This window comes from Rhinatrema bivittatum, chromosome 2 (assembly GCF_901001135.1).
Source record: "Rhinatrema bivittatum chromosome 2, aRhiBiv1.1, whole genome shotgun sequence".
Lineage (NCBI taxonomy): Eukaryota > Metazoa > Chordata > Amphibia > Gymnophiona > Rhinatrematidae > Rhinatrema > Rhinatrema bivittatum.
Genome location: NC_042616.1, coordinates 81,482,320 through 81,503,362, shown reverse-complemented (window position 1 = coordinate 81,503,362; position 21,043 = coordinate 81,482,320). Strand labels below are relative to the sequence as shown.

Here is a 21,043-nt window from a genome sequence, read left to right as displayed (position 1 = left end):
CAAAATAGATTTTTGATAACTTTCTTCCCCCTCTATGGGTAAAAATACCTGTGCCACAAATAGGGGTGGCTGAAGAAAATTTTCTGCCCAAGGCGAGGAAAGAAAATGCACCCCCCACCCTCCGGCCCAGCCTGGCACAGGTTAAATCAGCGAGAAAGCAAAAAAGACGGAGATCCCTCTTGGCATATAGTCCTTTTGGCTATCTGAAATACTAAGGAAGGGAGAATGCAGTCAGGATTCCCAGGAGTTGCAGATAGAGTGCTAATGAAATTTCTAGGAAACTAGCAGGAACCCTACCACCTGTCTCCCAATCTTCCCCGGCATTTTCCCCCTGGGGAAGTTGGAGATGGGTGAATGATGTGGTTCTGTGTATGACTCTCAGGCTGGTGCAAGGGTTTTAGGTGCCCTAGGTGAACCTTACAGCCTTGTGCCCAACTCTCTCCATACAAAATTAAAAATTATGCGTTTATAAAGCAGCGTTGCTTACCTGTAACAGGTGTTCTCACAGGATAGCAGGATGTTAGGCCTCACATATGGGTGACATCATCAGGATGGAGCCCAATCACAGAACACTTTTGTCAAAGTCTTCAGAACTTTGACTGGCCCCTACTGGGCATACCTAGCATAGCACCAACCCTGCAGCCAACAGGGGTCCCCCTTCAGTCTCGTCTTATAGTAAAAAGTACATGCGAAAAATAAAATAATAAATTGTAAGCGAACTCAACTCCGCGGGGTGGCGGGCGGGTTTCGTGAGGACTAACATCCTGCTGTCCTGTGAGAACACCTGTTACAGGTAAGCAACTCTGCTTTCTCACATGACAAGCAGGATGGTAGTTCTCACATATGGGTGAGTACCGAGCTGAGGATGCCCGAGCAATGCACCAAATGTAACCAAAGATGTGCAACAAGCACAACAACTGGGGTGGAATTTGGTAGAGGGCATCCTGAACCGGGTTGGCAGAAGGATGTTGGTACCTCAGTTCGCAAATAAATTGCGTAGCACAGACTGGCCGAAGATGGAATCTTGTCTGCCAGCCTTGTCTAAACAATGATGGGCTGCGAAGGTGTGGAGAGAGCACCAGGTAGCAGCCTTACAGATGTCAGCATGCGGCACCGAGCGTAGGTGCGCTACTGATATTGCCATGGCCCTGACAGAGTGTGCTTTAACACGGTCTTGAAGCGGAATGCCTGCTGTTGGTAACAAGAGGAAATACAGCTTTTGCCGTTCTGGTGGGTCGACTGGACTTAGGAGTTGTAAAAGGGAGGTCTAACCAGTTGGAGTTGTGCGTGTGGATTGCTTTGTGGATTATGGATTATGGATTATGGATTGTGGATTGTGGATTATGGATTATGGATTGTGGATTGTGGACATTTGTGGAAAAATCACCTTTAACTTACGTTAAAGGTGATTTTTCTGGTGGCTATTTCATCGGCCCATAGGATTTCTGAGCTTCAGGCTTTAGCCACTGCTATTACTAGCAACGGTAACATGGAATAGACTTAGTTTTTGGGTACTTGTCAGGTTCTTATGGCCTGGATTGGCCACTGTTGGAAACAGGATGCTGGGCTTGATGGTCCCTTGGTCTGACCCAGTATGGCATGTTCTTATGTTCTTCTTACAGTCCGCTAACCTGGAGGAGAGAGTCTGCTTACCCACAGGTTTGCCCAATTTGATGGGATCAAAGGAAACAAACAATTGAGCGCATTCCTGTCGGTAGCTGTACGGTCTAGATAAAATGCTAGAGCACGTTTACAGTCAAGGGTATGCAGAGCCCGTTCTCCTGGGTTTGAGTGGGGCCTGGGAGAGAAGGTGGGTAGTATAATGGATTGATTGATATGAAACTTAGGCAAAAACTTAGGGTGAGTGCGGAGTACTACCCTATCATGCAGATGTTTAGTGTAAGGCGGGTAGGTAACTAAGGCCTGTAACTCACTAACTCTCAGGCCGATACAGTAAAGCGTGGCCGCGGTTACCCTGCTTCTAACCCGCTTTGCACCCACAATTTGGCCGCGTAAGTCCAACCCGTGATTCACTATTACCGCTTCTTTAAATCAACAGGTAACCCTTTCCGCCCACGGCATGTATATGATATGTAAACGATCGGATTAGCTATTCCCTCCCATACAGTAACGTGCGCCCCGATTATCGCCTTTTTAACCTGCAGTTTTGCCACGTGTTTAACCTGCTAATTTACCGCCTACCCTTACCCCTGCGTTAGTGTGGAGCATCAGGTCAGAGAGACGAAATTTCACGGGCAAACGACCCCCTCACCCCCCCAGGACAAGACCTTTAGAGGAGCCAGGATCGGGCAAACTTTCCCCAAGCCCCAGCCCCCGCTCACCTGCCCTGGTCGCGTCCATGGGTGCCGGTCTCCCGTGTGGGCGCGCTGACAGCTCCGGAGCAGGAAGGAAGGACCTGTTGTTTCCAAGCATAACCTAAACTCTTGCCTGCCCAACCTAAAATCCAACGCACCGGGAAAGCCACTCTTCAGATCGCGACTAATCCCATCACTGGAAGGACGAAAGATTTTTTTTAAGCGTCCCAGTTCCTCTCTCCGCTATGTCAATGCATTCTCCTTTCCACTGCAATGCGAACAGTATTCTGAAAAATAACTTTCAAACCCAGGGTGGTGGAGCATTGTTGTGCTTGATAAAACCTGCACTCAACAGGATCGGGCAAACTTTCCCCCAGCCCCCGCTCATCTGCCCTGGCCGCGTCCATGGGTGCCAGTCTCCGGAGCAGCCCCAGTCCTCTCTCCCCTCCTTCCGGGGGCAGCTGGCAGCGAGAGCGAGAGCGGCTTCAGCAGCCTGGGGCGGATCGGGCACTCCCCATGCGAGGCGGCTTCCAGCAGCCCCCGCTGGCGAGGATGCATGAACACACGCTGTGACCTGAGCGCCTGGCTGGATGTCCAAGGTCACGGCGTGCGCTCATTCACCATCGTCGGCGAGGGCTGCTGGAAGCCACCTCGCATGAGGAGTGCCCGATCCGCCCCGGGCTGCTGAAGCCGCTCTCGCCGCCGGCTGCCCCCGGGAGGAGGGGAGAGAGGACTGGGGCTGCTCCGGAGACCGGCTCCCATGGACGCGGCCAGGGCAGATGAGCGGGGGCTGGGGGAAAGTTTGCCCGATCCTGTTGAGTGCAGGTTTTATCAAGCACAACAATGCTCCACCACCCTGGGTTTGAAAGTTATTTTTCAGAATACTGTTCGCATTGCAGTGGAAAGGAGAATGCATTGACATAGCGGAGAGAGGAACTGGGACGCTTAAAAAAATCTTTCGTCCTTCCAGTGATGGGATTAGTCGCGATCTGAAGAGTGGCTTTCCCGGTGCGTTGGATTTTAGGTTGGGCAGGCAAGAGTTTAGGTTATGCTTGGAAACAACAGGTCCTTCCTAATACGTTTTTCTTTTGGTCTGATTTGATTGTATTTTTTTCCCCTAGGGGAATTGTCTTGCTAAATCATGACCCTTGCTGTTAATGGCCGGCTGATACTTCTCTGATCCTTAAACTTTTGCTTAAAGTTGGGATCCACTTCCTGGTACCTGTCATTTCAAATGTCATTTGAAATGACATTTGAAATGACAGGTACCAGCACACCCAGGATACTGTGTAGGCGCTCTATAGCGCTCTATACAGTAAAATGAATTGCGCTTCATGGACGCTTCTTGGACGTGCTTTGGATGCGGCTTGCATTTGCGTGCCATTTTAATACTGTATGAGCGGTATGTGATCCGAACTGTGCGTGCGGCAAATGAGGGTGCGCCCGGCACTGCCGCACTCTTTCTACTGCGTCCTTACTGTATCGGCCTGTCTGTGAGCAGATGTGATCGCCAAAAGAAAAATCACCTTCCAGGTGAGATGGCGGAGATCCAGGATTGGAGAGTCTCAAACGGCAGTTTCATGAGCCATCCCAAAACCAAGTTGAGGTCCCAGGAAGGGGCTGGAGGGCGCAGTGAAGGTTTAAGATGGAGCAAGCCCTTCAAAAAGCGTGTTACAAGGGGCTGTACTGAAATAGGTACATCCCCGACACCTTTATGGAAGACGGCTACTGCACTGACATGAACCCTGATGGAAGAAGTTTGGAGACCTGACTCTGACAGATGCCAGAGATAGTCCAAAAACTTCGGTGTGGAACAAGTGAAGGGATCGATGGACATGGAAGTACACTATACCGTAAACCTGTTCCATTTGTAACGATAAGACTGCCTTGTGGAAGGCTTTCGTGAAGCTACTAGGACACAGGAAACCGGCTCTAAAAGGTTAAGAGGTTGAAGAATTAACCTTTCAACATCCAGGCAGTCAGGGAGAGGGCCTGGAGGTTGGGGTGACGAAGGCAGCCATTGTTCTGAATGATCAGAAGTGGGTACTTCCCCAGAGGAATGTGCCGGTGTACTGATAGGTTGTGGAGAATTGGAAACCAGACCTGGTGTGGCCAATGAGGGGCTATGAGAATCATTAGTCCCTTGTCCCTTCGGTACTTCACGAGAGTCTTCGAAATTAGCGGAAGTGGAGGGTACGCATAAAGGAGACCGCTGGTCCACGAGAGGGAGAAAGCGTCTCTTGGTTGAAGGTGTTGGCTGCGAGTGAGAGAGCAAAAGTTCCCCACTTTGCGGTTGTGAATTGACGCAAAGAAGTCTATGTGAGGATAACCCTAACGTTGGAATATTAAGTCCGCTACAGTGGGGTTGAGGGACCACTCGTGTGGTTGAAAAGTGCGACTCAGCTTGTCTGCCAACACATTGTCCACTCCCGGCAAGTAGGTGGCCCTGGGGTACATCGAGTGGGAAAGGGCTTCCGCCCATATCTGTGCAGCTTCCTGACACAGGAGGTAGGAGCCTGTTCCCCCTTGCTTGTTGATGTACCACATGGCCACCTGGTTGTCTGTTTGAATCAGGATGACCTGGTTGGAAAGGTGATCCTGAAAGGCCCTGAGAGCATATCTGATTACACGAAGCTCCAGGAAATTTATCTGGTGTTTGGCTTCCTCTGGAGACCAAATGCCCTGAGTTTGCAGGTTTGCAACATGTGCACCCCAGCCGAGGTTGGAGGCATCTGTTGTAAAGTTATTTGAGGTTCTGGAGCCTGAAATGGAAGGCCTTGAAGCAGATTGGATTGGTTTATCCACCAAGCCAGCGATAAGCGGAGCTGGTTGGTGATGTGGACATTGGCTGAGAAGACTGAATCCACTGCAATTTTAGAGTCCACTGCATTACTCTCATGGCCAGGCGGGCCATGGGAGTGACATGCACTGAGGAGGCCATATGACCAGTAAGATCAGGAAGTGACGTGCAGTTGAGTGTTGTCGAGACTGCAGTCGATGGGCCAGAGAGGTGAGAGTGAAAGCTCGATCCTGAGGTAGGAAGGCTTTCACTTTTAGAGTGTCCAAGTCGGCCCCTATGAACGATAGGGTTTGAGAGGGAACTAGCCTGGATTTTGGATAGTTTATGAGAAACCCTAGGGAGATCAGGGTATGGCACGTGAGACGTAGAGAATTCAGTGTAGTTTGCTGAGTAGGAGCCCTCATCAACCAATCGTCGAGATAGGGGTAGATGTGGACACTTTGACTCCTGAGAAAGGCAGCTAGGCCGAATGGTAACACTCGATATTGGAAGTGTTTTGGGCCTACTAGGAACCGCAGGAATATGCGATGTGACGGAGTAATGGAAATGTGTGTGCAGGTGTCCTGGAGGTCTAGAGAGCAGAGCCAGCCTTCCCTTTGGAGAAAGGAAAGAAAAGAATCCAAGGTCACCATCTTTAACTTTTCTCTTTGAAGGTATTTGTTTAAGGTGTGAAGGTTCAATATTGGGCAAACACCACCTGAATTTTTTGGTATCAGGAAATACCGGGAATAGAAACCCTTCCTTTGTGTTATAATTAGTGAGGTTTGGGTGGACCCTTGGACACTGTGGCAGCTGACCACGCCCATGGGGGGAAGTCCTGTGAGGGGCCACAGGTCAGGCTCAGCTTAGGACACACAAACACAGAGATTGATCTTTTATTAGACAATGTGATGAAGCCACCAGAGGTGGCAATGGTGAGCAGCAGAAGTAGCCCGGCTGGGCTAGTATCCCTCAGGCGCTGAAACAGCGACTCCTCCGGTAGCAGTGCTGTAGTGGAAAGAACTGAGAATAATGAGTACAGTGGAATATGCACAAAGCCCCAGTAGGGAGAGCAGGCCCTCAAAGAGCGAGTACCTGATCCCTGAGAGCTGAGAGGCTTGAAGGTAATGTACTCACACAGTGGTTCCACATAGGAGATAGCACTAGGGCTGGAACAGAGGCAGGCCCTCGAGGAGCGAGTACCTGGTTCCAGGGAACAGCTCTGAGGTGAAGATGGTAGTACTCACTGGTGTGGAAGATAGTGAATCCTTCCAGGCAGAAGAGAAGGTAGGAGCAGGCAGCGAGTCAGGGAACATGGGTCCTCGAGGAGCGAGTACCGGTTTCCTGATAGCAACCTGAAAAGCAAGTGAGGCCCCCGAGGAGCGGGTACCCCTTTAGCATTAAGAGTCCAATGGAAGATTGGAGAGGCAGAGTAGCTGGGTATGGAGAGCAAATCCCATCCGTAAGATTCCCCTTGCTAACTCAAAGGCTAGCAAACATCGTAGGCTTTAAATATCTGAGCAGCATGACGTCATCACAGGGGGATGCCCCTGAAGTTCGCGCCAAGTAGGAAATAAAAGTGAGGGCCGTGTGGCGCGCCCTATGGTACCAGCGGAGCATGGCGGGAGGCAGCGCCCAAGCCGGTCCGGGGATGCCGGAGAAGACGGCAGGCAGACGCCATGGCAGCCAGGCATCCATCCATAGCGAGACGAGGTGCAAAGAAAGAAAATAGGTGGAGTGAAGCCGTCGGGAGGGACGGTTGCAACACCCTGTTGGGAGAGGGACACTGGTTCTATTGCTCGGGACTGGACGAGGAGGGAGACCTCCTGCTCTAGGAGCGATGAGTGGTCCGATGTTCCCCACGTCAGCCGAAGTGGGGAATCCGGTGGACAGAGAGAAAGTTGAGGTGGTAACCTTGGGTTATTACAGCGAGTACCCACTGATCTGTGGTGATTTTGTGCCATGGTTTGGAGAAGTGGCACAACTGACCTTTGACAGGAATAGTCAGAAGTGGAGGCTGGGTACTGCTCTCTAGGAAGGAGTCAAAAGCCAGACGCTGGACCTGGCTGGGAGGCTGGCTGTGACTTCTATACTCGAGGTTGCTTGGATTGGCCTTTTTGGTAAGGCTTAGAAGCTCGAGCCCTGGACGCTGGGGGATAGAATCTTCTTTGCCTGTAGAATTGTCTCTTGGAGTCTCTTCTAAAAGAAAGTTTGGAAGAGGAAGAGAGATCAGAAGGCAGTAAGGAGAGCTGGCGCAGTGTCTCTTGGTGGTCCTTGAGCTGCGTCACTGCTTCTTGAATCTTTTCTCCGAAAAGATTATCCCCAGCACAGGGCAAGTCAGCTAACCTATCCTGTACTTCTGGTCTGAGGTCTGAAGACTTTAGCCAGGCCCATCTCCTCGCACTAATTCCTGCCACTGAAACTCTGGAGGCAGTGTCGAAGATGTCATATGCCGAACGTACTTCATGTTTGGCAGCATCTAGACCCTTTTGTGCTAGGGCATGAAGTTGGTCCTGGAATTGCAGAGGTAAGGCTTCAGCAAATTCCTGAATCTTTGTAAAGAGGGCCCTATTGTACTGGGTTATGTACAATTGATAGGAAGCAATGCGAGAGATGAGCATTGACCCATGAAATACTCGTCTTTCAAACACATCCAGAAATTTCTGTTCCTTTCCTGGGGGAATGGAAGAGTGGGGTTTGGAGTGTCGTGCCCTCTTCTGGGCTGACTCCACTACTACTGAATGATGATCTACTTGAGCTCTCTGGAAGCCAGGGGCTGGCTGAACAAGATAGGTGGAATCTGCCTTATGTTTAACAGGTGCCACAGAGCCAGGGTGCTCCCAATTTCTCTTTAAAAGGTCCAAAAGGATGTCATGAATAGGGACAGACATGATTTCCTTAGGAGCATCGAGAAACTGGAGAAGCTGTAACATCTGATGCCTAGAGTCCTCTTCAGTCTGAAGCTGGATTGGAACTGTTTCAGACAGTTCTTTAACAAAGTTGATAAAGGACAAGTCCTCTGGAGGAGAATGCTTCCTTTCATCAGGAGGAGAGGGCTGTGAAGGCAGATCATCTGAATTCTGGGATGAATCATCGGTCCAGGGATTGTATGGCTCATCACCAACTCCCATATGTTCATCAGAAGGGAGTAACGGTGTTACTCCGGAAGGTCAGGGCCTAGGCATTGATGGCTTTGGAAGTGGGACCGAAGGCATCGATGGCATCGAGGGAGGCATCGATGGAGGCACCGATGGAATCGGTGACATCAATGGATGAGTCGATGTTAGCACTCCGGAGGGTGGAATGGAGATCGGTGATTCTTCTTCCTCTTCCAATGACAAGGGTATCGGTGAGGAAGGAATCGGGGCCATCGGTTCTCTCGGATGCACCGGTGGAAGTGCACCATTGAACTTGTCCAGTCTTACCAATAGTGGTGCTAGCGCCATGGGTATTGGATCGGTGGCTGGTTTAGGAACCGGCACCAGCATCGATGGAGGTTTGAACCCCTGGAGTGCTTTTCCGATGGCCTCTTGGATCATCCGATCCAATTCCTCACGGAAACCTGGGGCATGGATACCCGGTGCCGGATTAGGAGGCAGCAATGACGTAGCCAGAGGGTCCACCGGTGAAGGTGGAATCGCGGATCCCGGAACCTGCCCAGGTGGGGAACGCCTCGGTGACCCAGAGACAGAAGAGGATGGGGTCTTTTCTGTTCGGGACTTCTTTGTCGGTGGCTCAAACGACGTCAATGCCGAGAGCTTGCCTGTATCGGTGGCCTGAGCTTTATGGTGGCGGTGTCAATTTTTTTTCTATGTTCCCCTCGGTCTTTCTCCTGAGGAGGAACAGAGGGGGTAAACAGTGGAGTGCCTCAGGGATCAGTACTTGGACTGGTGCTTTCAAATATATATATAAATGATCTGGAAAGGAATACGATGAGTGACGTTATCAAATTTGCAGATGATACAAAATTATTCAGAGTAGTTAAATCACAAGCAGACTGTGATACATTACAGGAGGACCTTGCAAGACTGGAAGATTAGGCATCCAAATGGCAGATGAAATTTAATGTGGACAAGTGCAAGGTGTTGCATATAGGGAAAAATAACCCTTGCTGTAGTTGCACAATGTTAGGTTCCATATTAGGAGCTACCACCCAGGAAAAAGATCTAGGTTTCATAGTGGATAATACTATAAAATCGTCGGCTCAGTGTGCTGCAGCAGTCAAAAAAGCAAACAGAATGTTAGGAATTATTAGGAAGGGAATGGTTAATAAAACGGAAAATGTCATAATGCCTCTAATTCGCTCCATGGTGAGACCACACCTTGAATACTGTGTATAATTCTGGTTGCCGCATCTCAAAAAAGATATAGTTGCGATGGAGAAGGTACAGAGAAGGGCAACCAAAATGATAAAGGGGATGGAACAGCTCCCCTATGAGGAAAGGCTGAAGAGGTTAGGGCTGTTCAGCTTGGAGAAGAGACGGCTGAGGGGGGATACGATAGAGGTCTTTAAGATCATGAGAGGTCTTGAACGAGTAGATGTGACTCGGTTATTTACACTTTCGAATAATAGAAGGACTAGGGGGCATTCCATGAAGTTAGCAAGTAGCACATTTAAGACTAATCGGAGAAAATTATTTTTCACTCAACGCACAATAAAGCTCTGGAATTTGTTGACAGAGGATGTGGTTAGTGCAGTTAGTGTAGCTGGGTTCAAAAAAGGTTTGGATAAGTTCTTGGAGGAGAAGTCCACTAACGGCTATTAATCAAGTTTACTTAGGGAATAGCCACTGCTGTTAATTGCATCAATAGCATGGGATAAACTTAGTTTTGGGGTGCTTGCCAGGTTCTTATGGCTTGGATTGCCAATGTTGGAAACAGGATGCTGGGCTTGATGGACCCTGTTCCATTCCCCTTATCATTTTGGTCACCCTTCTCTGTACCTTCTCTATCGCAATTATATCTTTTTTGAGATGCGGCGACCAGAACTGTACACAGTATTCAAGGTGAGGTCTCACCATGGAGCGATACAGAGGCATTATGACATTTTCCGTTTTATTCACCATTCCCTTTCTAATAATTCCTAACATTCTGTTTGCTTTTTTGACTGCCGCAGCACACGGAACCGACGATTTCAAAATATTATCCACTATGACGCCTAGATCTCTTTCTTGGATGGTAGTACCTAATATGGAACCTAACATCGTGTATCTATAGCAAGGGTTATTTTTCCCTATAAGCAACACCTTGCACTTGTCCACATTAAACTTCATCTGCCATTTGGATGCCCAATCTTCCAGTTTTGCAAGGTCCTCCCGCTGATTTCGTGGATGCTGAGGCATAATATATCTGGCTCACCCAATCCTTTTTGAGCTTCAGTTGCTCACTGTGTTAAATGAGTCTCCCGGAGGAAACCAATATCAGTGCCTTGTCTTTTCATAGAGTCTAATAGTTTCTTATGTTTAATGGGAGTCCCGATACCACAAACATTCCAGGATACTAGTTTTATCGACGTTTTACTCAGAGTGGAGAATAATATAAAGAAGGAACCATTGTAAGATAACCATATCTATTTTCTTAGAGTAGATGCCTCCCCAGCTAAGGCATCCACCCATAAGTACTCTAACCATCAGGTAACCTGGAGCCAATCTAATACAACAAAAATTAAAATAACTCAGTGACTGAAAACATTTTTTCCCAACCCCCTTCCCCCTCCCTCCTTGAATAACCCATTTCCCATATCCATGAAAAAAGAAGGATCACCAATTATGCCCAAACCCTCCTCGCCACCACATCGCTCCCAACCGTTCTCATCTTAATGAAAATATAGGGGAAACTGAAAATAAGTCTAGCATATCTCTCTCCCTACAGATCCTGATTTCGCCAAGTCAAAAAGTTCAACACAATAAGAGGGTCCACCCTGTCCAAAGTCAGTGCTAGTGACTGTGCTGAGTGTATCAGCAGAAAAATTCCCATTGCTTGATAAGCATCCAAAGCTGAACGAATAAATCTGTCAGTGAGCAGAGACTGCTTCTTGCAAGTTTTCCAGCCATGTTGCTAAATGCATCACTTCTTCCACCGACTGAATCCACTGTACGCCTTCGGGAAGATATAGCACAATTTAGCTGAGTAAAGAAGAGCGAATCAAAGGCCCAATTTGTGTAGCCTAACACAAGCAGGAGAAAAAGCTCGCCGGAGTGTTGTAAGCTTAGTGGAGTAATCCTGAAAGACCAATATGGCTTTATTATAAGAACATAAGAAATTGCCATGCTGGGTCAGACCAAGGGTCCATCAAGCCCAGCATCCTGTTTCCAACAGAGGCCAAACCAGGCCACAAGAACCTGGCAATTACCTAAACACCAAGAAGATCCCATGCTACTGATACCATTAATAGCAGTGGCTATTCCCTAAGTAAACTTGATTAATAGCCGTTAGTGGACTTCTCCTCCAAGAACTTATCCAAACCTTTTTTGAACCCAGCTACACTAACTGCACTAACCACATCCTCTGTCAACAAATTCCAGAGCTTTATTGTGCGTTGAGTGAAAAATAATTTTCTCCGATTAGTCTTAAATGTGTACTTGCTAACTTCATGGAATGCCCCCTAGTCCTTCTATTATTCAAAAGTGTAAATAACCGAGTCACATCTACTCGTTCATGACCTCTCATGATCTTAAAGACCTCTATCGTATCCCACCTCAGCTGTCTCTTCTCCAAGCTGAACTGCCCTAACCTCTTTAGCCTTTCCTCATAGGGGAGCTGTTCCATCCCCTTTATCATTTTTGTTGCCTTTCTCTGTACCTTCTCCACCGCAACTATATCTTTTTTGAGATGCGGCAACCAGAATTGTACGCAATATTCAAGGTGCGGTCTCACCATGGAGTGATACAGAGGCATAATGACATTATGCATGTGGAATATTCACCTAGAAAAGTGGCTTGAACTTGTATCTTTATGTGGTCAAGAATTACCTTTCACTTATTTTCTAATCTGCATCTGGGTACCTCTGAGCAACAAATTTACTAATATACTACTAGTGCAATTATCTTTTACGAGATTTTTTTCTTTTGCTTTCATTAATTTTTAACCTACCAGCATGTTTTGTTGTGGATGGAGTACAAGATGCCCTCCTTGCTCATCTCGGTCACTATGTGATGTCTTCACACTCTTGTTGGGATCTATTCCAAGCAGTCCAAACGGCTTTGACAAAAGGAGACGGAAATATAAAGGAGTTTGTGTAGAATTTATTAACTTCAGGTTGCGGGTAGTCACAGACTCAGTCAAAATCTAAGGGAAACAATGTTTGTTTTACACTCAGTTTTACTTAGACTCTACATTTATAAGCTCGTACAGATTTTGAGGCCAAATTCACTTCATTGCTATATAATTCCATACAGAAAAGCTTAATGGACTGAATGCTGGCATAATTTATCACTGAGCCTTATTTTATGTAGCCTTTAAAATCATTCTAGAAAAATATAATAGTACAATCTTAACAGTAAATCTGTATGCATACAAATCTATTTGAGGAATATTTGGAGAAATAAAATAAGTTGTTTTCATAGAATGGACATGTCACTCAAAGATCTGTTAACAGCTTATTAATAAATTAAACCGCATTTTATAAAATAAAAATGAATGATCTAAAGTACTCACTTTAGAAACTCGATGGTCAGATATTAGATCGCTTGCCAGTGAATAAAACACCATTCCTTCATCGTCATCCGTTTCTATAGTTAACCTGAAGAGAGAGCATCCAATGTTGTTAGGCACCCAGTTTTAGTACAAACACAAAACATATTGGGATATTTAGTCACAACCAGTAAAAAGTCAAATTAACTGAACATTTCCTATACCTACACGTGGTTAGTTCAGTTAGTATAGCTGTGTTTAAAAAAGGAATGGATAAGTTCTTGGAGGAGAAGTCCATTACCTGCTATTAATTAAGTTGATTTAGAAAATAGCCACTGCCATTACTAGCAACGGTAACATGAAATAGACTTAGAGGTAGATCTTAAAAACATACGCGGGCGCGAACAAAAGTACAACGGATTTTATAAGATACGCGCGTAGCCGCGCAAATCTTATAAAATCCAGGGTCGGCGAACGCAAGGCTGCGCAAAATCGGCAGCCTGTGTGCGCCGAGCCGCGCAGCCTGCCTCGGAAGGAACTTTCCTTCCGCATCCCCCCACCTTCCCCTCCCTTCCCCTATCTACCCCACCCCTACCTAAATCCTCCTCTACCTTTTGTTGTGCAAGTTACGCCTCCTTGAAGCAGGCGTAACTTGCCCGCGCCACCTCGGCATCACCCGGCACAGGCCGCAGTGCCGGGGACTCGGGACCGCCCTCCCGGCCCGCCCCGAACCGTTGCCATGCCTCCCGGACCCGCCCCGGACCACCCCCGGACACGCCCCCTCCCGCTCCTTTTACGAAGCCCCGGGACTTACGCACGTCCCGGGGCTTTGTGCGTGCCGGCGGCCTATGTAAAATAGGCCGCCGGCGCAGGGCTTTTAAAATCTAACACTTAGTTTTTGGGTACTTGCCAGGTTCTTGTGGCCTGGATTGGCCACTGTTGGAGACAGGATGCTGGGCTTAATGGACCCTTGGTCTGACCCAATATGGCATGTTCTTATGAAACAATTGCTCTTGCTTCTTTAACATGATTAATAAAGTATGTAAGACCTTTTTCTCAGGTCTTGATTTTTTAAAAGCAGTGTAATGGTAAATCATTGTTAGAAATAGTTAGGGCACTGCACAGTGTAAAGGATCATCTTAGTAAAAGTTTGTAAAGAATTTAGGAACATTTCAGTGGTAATTCAAAGATGCAGATTTACCGTATGTACAAATACTTGTTCCAAGGCAAGTCAGTTTTATAGAAGTTATAAACTGTCAAAAAAGATAACCAAAGAAACATTTATTTTTGCATTTTGAGTTCTCATACATCCAGATTTCAGGGTATAGTGATATCTTTTTTTTGGTTGCTAAGAAAATGCTTTTTTTATGTGACATTCTGAAGGTTTGGTGTTTATTTTTTCTGTGCTTTATTTTATTCTGTTTATTTCTCTGTGTGCTGCTTATACTGATTATTGAGCCAGCTAACTTGCCCATATATTCAGTGGTGTGGCTGCTCTGCTGAACATATCCAGCTATCGTAAAGTTAGCTGGACAGCCCTATAGGCTGACCAGACTTAGCTGGATAAATATCCGAGTTAGCCGGATAACTTATCTGGCTAAGGGGGTTATATACTAAAGGTTTATCGCATGCGATAGGATCTAAATTAGCTGGAGGGGAAGAGTCGGGGCGGGGAGGAGTCGGAGTCTGCTGCGGCACTGCTGCCAGAGATAATGTGAGGAACATTATTGCCGGCAGTAGCATGGCGAATAACAACACCTTTTACGGTGTCACTATTTGTGCGAAAGGCTGCAGCCGGCTGTGCCGCAGTGCAAATGGCGGGGCCTTTCGCAGGCCCACCCTCCCCCTTCGCGGGATTTATGATTCTGCGAAAAATGATGATTCCAGCCCTAAGTCAGCTCTTCCCCGGAACGCCCTCATCCTGCCCGCTACTTAGCTGGCTAACTAATTATCTGGCTAAGTGGCGGCCGTTCAATGGGGCTAGATAATCAGCCACCACCATTTAGCTGGAAAAGTCCTAATTATCTGGCTAAACAGCACTGAATATCACCCTTAATGTTTTTTACTTGCTATATAATGGATGCCTGTAGGGCTATCTCTGCATGTTACTTTTTGTGGTAACTGGCTAGTCTGCAGTTTTGGTTTGATGAGGGATATAAATTTATATTTCTGCATTGGTTTTATTCAAAAGAAATTATTTTCCAATAAGAGTGTATATGTTTTTCAGCTAAAGGACAATTCATAATATATAAAAGATATGTGATGGGATCCTAGATATTTCTTTCAATATGGCCCATCACGTGAACAGATATATTTACTAATATACAAGGATCCTAAAGTAAACAATCCTATTAAGAAAAAGAAAATTGTCAGCTATTTGCATAAGGAAAACCCAGATACAGCATTGCTTTAAGGAATGCATTTATCATTCAAGGAATCGCTGAAGTTAAGTGGGGGGCTGGGCGAAATGCACTTTCTTTCCAGCTTGTGGCAAAAAAAAAGGGGTGGCAATATTAATAGAGAAATCAATAGAAGTTACTATCATAAAAATCTGACAATGAATGTCAGTGGGTGCAAACAGCAATTAGGATTAAGAATGATATGTTAAGGTTAATAAATCTCTAGGCCCACAGCTGATTCACCTGATTTTCTTCATTCAATTGTGGTCAAAGCTGATTTGGTTGATGACATGCCAGCTATTATTTGGTGGTGATTTTAACTAAACTCTAGATATTGCTATGCGTAGGAGTTCACAGATTAAAAGTCATCCTACCAAAATTGGTTGGATTATTAAATCTATAATGACTGAAATAGGATTGGTAGACTTTTAGAGACTGATGAATCTGAAAGAGAATATACTTTTTTCTCACCAAATATACTGACGAATTGACTATTTTTTTTCTTTTAAAGTTGAATTTCCTAGTGTGTAGCCAGATGGACTCAGAACAAGTGGGTATAGTGTGCTCGTGCTAGCAGTTGGAGACGGATCTGACGTCAGCACGGGTACATATACCCCCACAGGAAGTGAGGCAATTCAGTAATTTCCGTCTCCAAAGCAGTTTGGAGAGCCTGCACGCTCGCTGAGCGTGTTTCCAATACTACTTTCTACTTTCTACATTCTACTTACTAAATTTCTACAGAACAAAGAGCCCCGCACTCCTGCGGTGATACCCTCGGGTCCCTCCCCCAGTTGAGTTTCCCGGGGTGATTTCCGCGATCCCTCGGAGGTCTAGGCCTCGGTCCGGTGGCCGAATCGCGGCAGGGATCTAGCCCCCGAGCGAAAAGGGCTCGGCCTGGCTGAGAGGCACCTCGGTCCCGGCGTGGACCTAGAGGCAGCGGGTGCATTTCCTCAAGCGCGGCGGTGAAGGTATTTCCCCTCTCCCCCCGCAGCCGGAGACCGCCCGGGTTCCAGCCGGGAAGCGCCGAGGATCAGGTAAGGCGTATATCTCTTACTTTTGGTCTCTGAGGTACGAGGATCGGCGGCGTTGCCTGTATGCGGCACGCCGTGGAGGTCGCCATTTTGTCGGCCTTGTTCAGGTATTGAGCGCCCATGATAGGCGCCTGTATATTATTGAGCGCATATTGTATATCATTGAGTGTATATTGCTGACCGCATATTATTGAGCGCATATTGTATTGAGTGTATATTGCTGACAGCATATTATTGAGCGCATATTGTATATCATTGAGCGTATATTGCTGCCGCACATTATTGAGCACATATTGTATTGAGCGTATATTGCTGCCGCATATTGTATTGAGCGTATATTATTGAGCGCATATTGTATTGAGCGTATATTGCTGCCGCATATTATTGAGCACATATTGTATTGAGCGTATATTATTGAGCGCATATTGTATTGAGTGTATATTGCTGCCGCATATTATTAAGCGCATATTTTTCAGCGCTGCATTCGCAAGCCGCAATGGAACATTCGAATGCCCCGGTATCTCCTGCGGGGGTGCCTCCTGATTCTGGCGTGAAAGCTCTCGGCCTCTGCTCAGCATGCCAGCTTAGAGCCACGCACAGCGAGGAGCCAGACTCCCTTTGTGCCCAATGTGAGGAGGCAGTGGGAGCCTCGGGCCAGGACCAGTCTCAACCGAGGTTTGCTGACAGTTCCCCAGGGGCCACCCCGGATCTAGCGGGCAGTCTCGAACAACCTGGGATCCCGGGGGACCTGGTACCCCGGCGACTAGAGACCGCTTCCATCTCCTGGGTGGATCTCTTTAAAGGGATCCATGCCTTTGTACAGATGCAATCAGCTTCCCGTCCAGGCCCTGCTGCTGCTCCAGCTGATCCTGCCCCTGGACCTTCGCGCCCTTATCGAGGGCACCCGCCTTCGGGCAGTCCGGTTCATGCGGACCCTGATGTCTCGGAGGACGAGTCTGAACCCCCCGAGGAAGGGGAACTTCCCTCGGGGATTGAGCCATATAGAACCATGAGGCGAGTCTTTCCCAAGGAAGATCTCTCCGACCTGGTATCTCAGTGCCTGGCGGAGTTGGCTATTACAGGCCCCAGCACTACGGTGCCATCTACGCAGAACCCTCTGCTGGAAGGTCTTCGTCCTACAGCCCGCCATTTTCCCTTCTTGCAAGCAGCACAGCAACTGATAGATTTGGAATGGGCTGCACCAGCGGCCTCATTCAAAGGGGGTCGGGCCCTGATGGGCATGTACCCCCTGGACCCGGCAATTAAGGAGATGCTGGCATGCCCTCAGGTGGACGCCTTGGTTAGCGCTGAGGTCAAGCGCACTACCATTCCAGTTGAGGGGGGGGGCGGCCCTCAAGGAGCCTCAAGGGCCCAATCCCCTTTGAATGAGGCCTCCGGCGCATTCCACTCTAAATCGATCATCTGTTGCGCTGCTTGCAGGAAGGGGAAATGGTGGGCTGTGGGACGAAGACCCTCCAACAGGGGGTTCTGCGTAGATGCCTCCATGGTGCTGGGGCCTGGAATAGCCAACTCCGTCAGGCACTGAGAAACCAGGTCGGAGAGATCTTCCTTGGGAAAGAACCGCCTCATGGCTCGATATGGCTCAATCCCCGAGGGAAGATCCCCCTCCTCGGAGGGTTCGGACTCGTCCTCCGAGACTTCAGGGTCCGCATGAGCCGGACTGCCCGGAGGCGGGTGCCCACGATAAGGGCGAGAAGGTCCAGGGGCAGGGTCAGCCGGAGCAGCAGCAGGGCCTGGCTGGGAAGCTGACTGCATCTGTAGAAAGGCTTGGATCCCCTTAAATAAATCCACCCAGGAAATAGAAGCGGTCTCTAGCCGTCAGTGTACCAGGTCCCCCTGGATTCCTGGTTGTTCGAGACAGCCCGCTAAATCCGGGGTGGCCCCTGGGGAACTGTCGGCAAACCTCGGTTGAGACTGGTCCTGGCCCGAGGCTCCCACGGCCTCCTCACATTGGGCACAAAGGGAGTCTGGCTCCTCGCTCTGCGTGGCTCTGAGCTGGCATGCTGAGCAGAGGCCGAGAGCTTTCACGCCAGAATCAGGAGGTGCCGCCTCTGGAGACGCCGGGGCGTTTAAATGTTCCATCGCATCTTGCGAATGCAGGGCGCCGGCGCTTATGCTGCCAATAATATCGCTCAATAATAATATGCATTCAATAATATGCGCTCAATGGACAATATGCGCCCAATAATATGCGGTCAGCAATATGCGCTCAATATACAATATGCGCTCAATAATATGCGGTCAGCAATATGCGCTCAATAATATACAATATGCGCTCAATAATATGCGGTCAGCAATATGCGCTCAATATACAATATGCGCTCAATAATATGCATTCAGCAATATGTGCTCAATAATATACAATATGCTGTGTTGTGCACCCATCAACAGGCGCCTATCATGGGCGCTCAATACCTGAACAAGGCAGACAAAATGGCGACCTCCACGGCGTGCCACATGCAGGCAACGCCGCCGATCCTCGTCCCTCGGAGACAAAAAAGTAAGAGATGTACGCCTTACCTGATCCTCGGCGCTTCCCGGCTGTAACCCGGGCGGTCTCCGGTTGCGGGGGGAGAGGGGAAATACCTTCACCACCGCGCTTGAGGAAATGCACCCGCTGCCTGTAAGCCGCCGAACTCGTCTCGCTCGGGGCTAAGTCCATGCCGGGACCGAGGTGCCTCTCAGCCAGGCCCGAGCCCTTCTCGCTCGGGGGCTAGATCCCTGCCACGATTCGACCACCGGATCGAGGCGTAGACCTCCGAGGGATCGCGGAAATCACCCCGGGAAACTCAACTGGGGGAGGGACCCGAGGGTATCACCGCAGGAGTGCGGGGCTCGTCTTCTGAGAAATTTGGAAAGTAGAAAGTAGAAAGTAGATTTGGAAAACACGCTCAGTGAGCGTGCAGGCGCTCCAAACTGCTTTGGAGACGGAAATTACTGAGTTGCTTCACTTCCTGTGGGGGTATATGTACCTGTGCTGACGTCAGATCCGTCTCCAACTGCTAGCACGAGCACACTATACCCACTTGTTCTGAGTCCATCTGCTACACGCTAGGAAATAGCAAATGTTGCTTACCTGATGTAACAGGTGTTCTCACAGGACAGCAGGATGTTAGTCCTCACAAATGGGTGACATCGAGGATGGAGCCCCAACCACGGAAAACTTCTGTCAAAGTTTCAGGAACTTTGACTGGCCCCTACTGGGCATGCCCAGCACAGCACCAACCCTGCAGCCAGCAGGAGTCTCCCTTCAGTCTTGTTTTCAAAGCTACAGGCAGTGCCGAAAAGATAAAATAAAAACGAACCCAACACCGCGGGGTGGCGGGCGGGTTTCGTGAGGACTAACATCCTTCTGTCCTGTGAGAACACCTGTTACATCAAATAAGCAACATTTGCTTTCTCACAGAACAAGCAGGATGGTTGTCCTCACAAATGGGTGAGTACCGAGCTGAGGATGTCCTGACTTGCACCATATGTACCCAACGGCGTGCAACAGGCACAACAACTGGGGAGGAATTTGGTAAGGACATCCGCACCCTACCGGGAGGTGGAAGGGTGTTGGTACATCAAGTTGGAAAAAGGTTACGCAAGACAGATTGGCCAAAGATGGAATCTTGTCTTCCAGCTTTATCCAAACAATAGTGGGCTGCAAAGGTATGGAGGGAACTCCAGGTTGCAGCTTTGCAGATGTCAGGAAGCGGCACCGATCGAAGGTGTGCTACTGAAGTCGCCATGGCCCTCACAGAGTGTGCCTTAACACGGTCTTGGAAAGGAATGCCAGCTTGCTGATAGCAGAAGGAAATGCAGTCCGCCAACCAGGAGGAAAGAGCCTGCTTACCCACAGGTTGTCCTAACTTGTTAGGATGGAAAGAGACGAATAATTGAGTGCTCTTCCTGTGAGAAACTGTACGGTCTAGATAAAAAGCTAGAGCTCGTTTACAGTCTAGGGTATGCAGAGTCTGTTCCCCTGAGTTGGAGTGGGGCCTGGGAAAGAAGATAGGTAGTATGATGGATTGATTGATATGAAACTCCAAAACTACCTTAGGTAAAAATTTAGGGTGAGTGCGGAGTACCGCCCGGTCCTGCAGGAGTTTAGTGTAAGGCGGATAGGTAACTAGGGCCTGTAATTCACTAACCCTGCGAGCTGAATTGATAGCCAAAAGGAATAACACTTTCCATGTGAGATATTTTAGGTCACAGGAGTGCAGAGGTTCGAAAGATGGTTTCATAAGGCGACCAAGAACCAGATTAAGGTCCCAAGATGGGGCAGGAGGGCGTAAAGGTGGCTTCAAATGGAGCAAGCCTTTAAGAAAACGGGTTACCAGGGGTTGTACTGAGATAGGGACACCCCCGATACCTTTATGGAAGGCGGCTACCGCACTAACATGCATTCTAATGGAAGAGGTTTTTAGACCTGATTCTGATAGATGCCATAAATAGTCCAAGAATTTAGAGATTGGACAGGAAAGGGGATCAAGGGACTGAGAAGTGCACCATGATGTGTACCGTTTCCATTTATATGAGTAAGATTTTCTTGTGGAAGGCTTTCGTGACGCGATCAGGACACGAGAAACTGAATCCGAAAGGTTAAATGGTTGAAGGACTAACCTTTCAACATCCATGCAGTCAGTGACAAGGCTCGGAGGTTGGGATGGAGGAGGCATCCGTCGTTTTGAGTGAGCAGATGCGGGTCCGTTCCCAGAGGAATGTGTCTGCGGATGGAGAGATCCTGTAGTATGGGAAACCACACTTGGCGTGGCCAGTGCGGTGCTATCAGGATCATAGTTCCTCTGTCCTGACGCAGCTTCACGAGAGTCTTCGACAGAAGAGGAAGTGGAGGGAATGCATAAAGCAGACCGGTTGTCC

General features: G+C 48.3%; 1 protein-coding gene across 1 annotated transcript in view; it reads right to left on the bottom strand.

Annotated features, from left to right (window-relative positions):
• DLEC1 (DLEC1 cilia and flagella associated protein) overlaps window positions 1-21,043 on the bottom strand; it is a 778,557-nt gene that overhangs the window by 85,343 nt on the left and 672,171 nt on the right. Inside the window, exons 37-38 of the mRNA XM_029587026.1 lie at window positions 12,751-12,835; window positions 12,187-12,381 (exon numbers count right to left, since the gene is read on the bottom strand). Of these exons, the coding sequence (XP_029442886.1) occupies window positions 12,187-12,381; window positions 12,751-12,835 (280 nt within the window). The remainder of the gene's footprint in view (window positions 1-12,186; window positions 12,382-12,750; window positions 12,836-21,043) is intronic.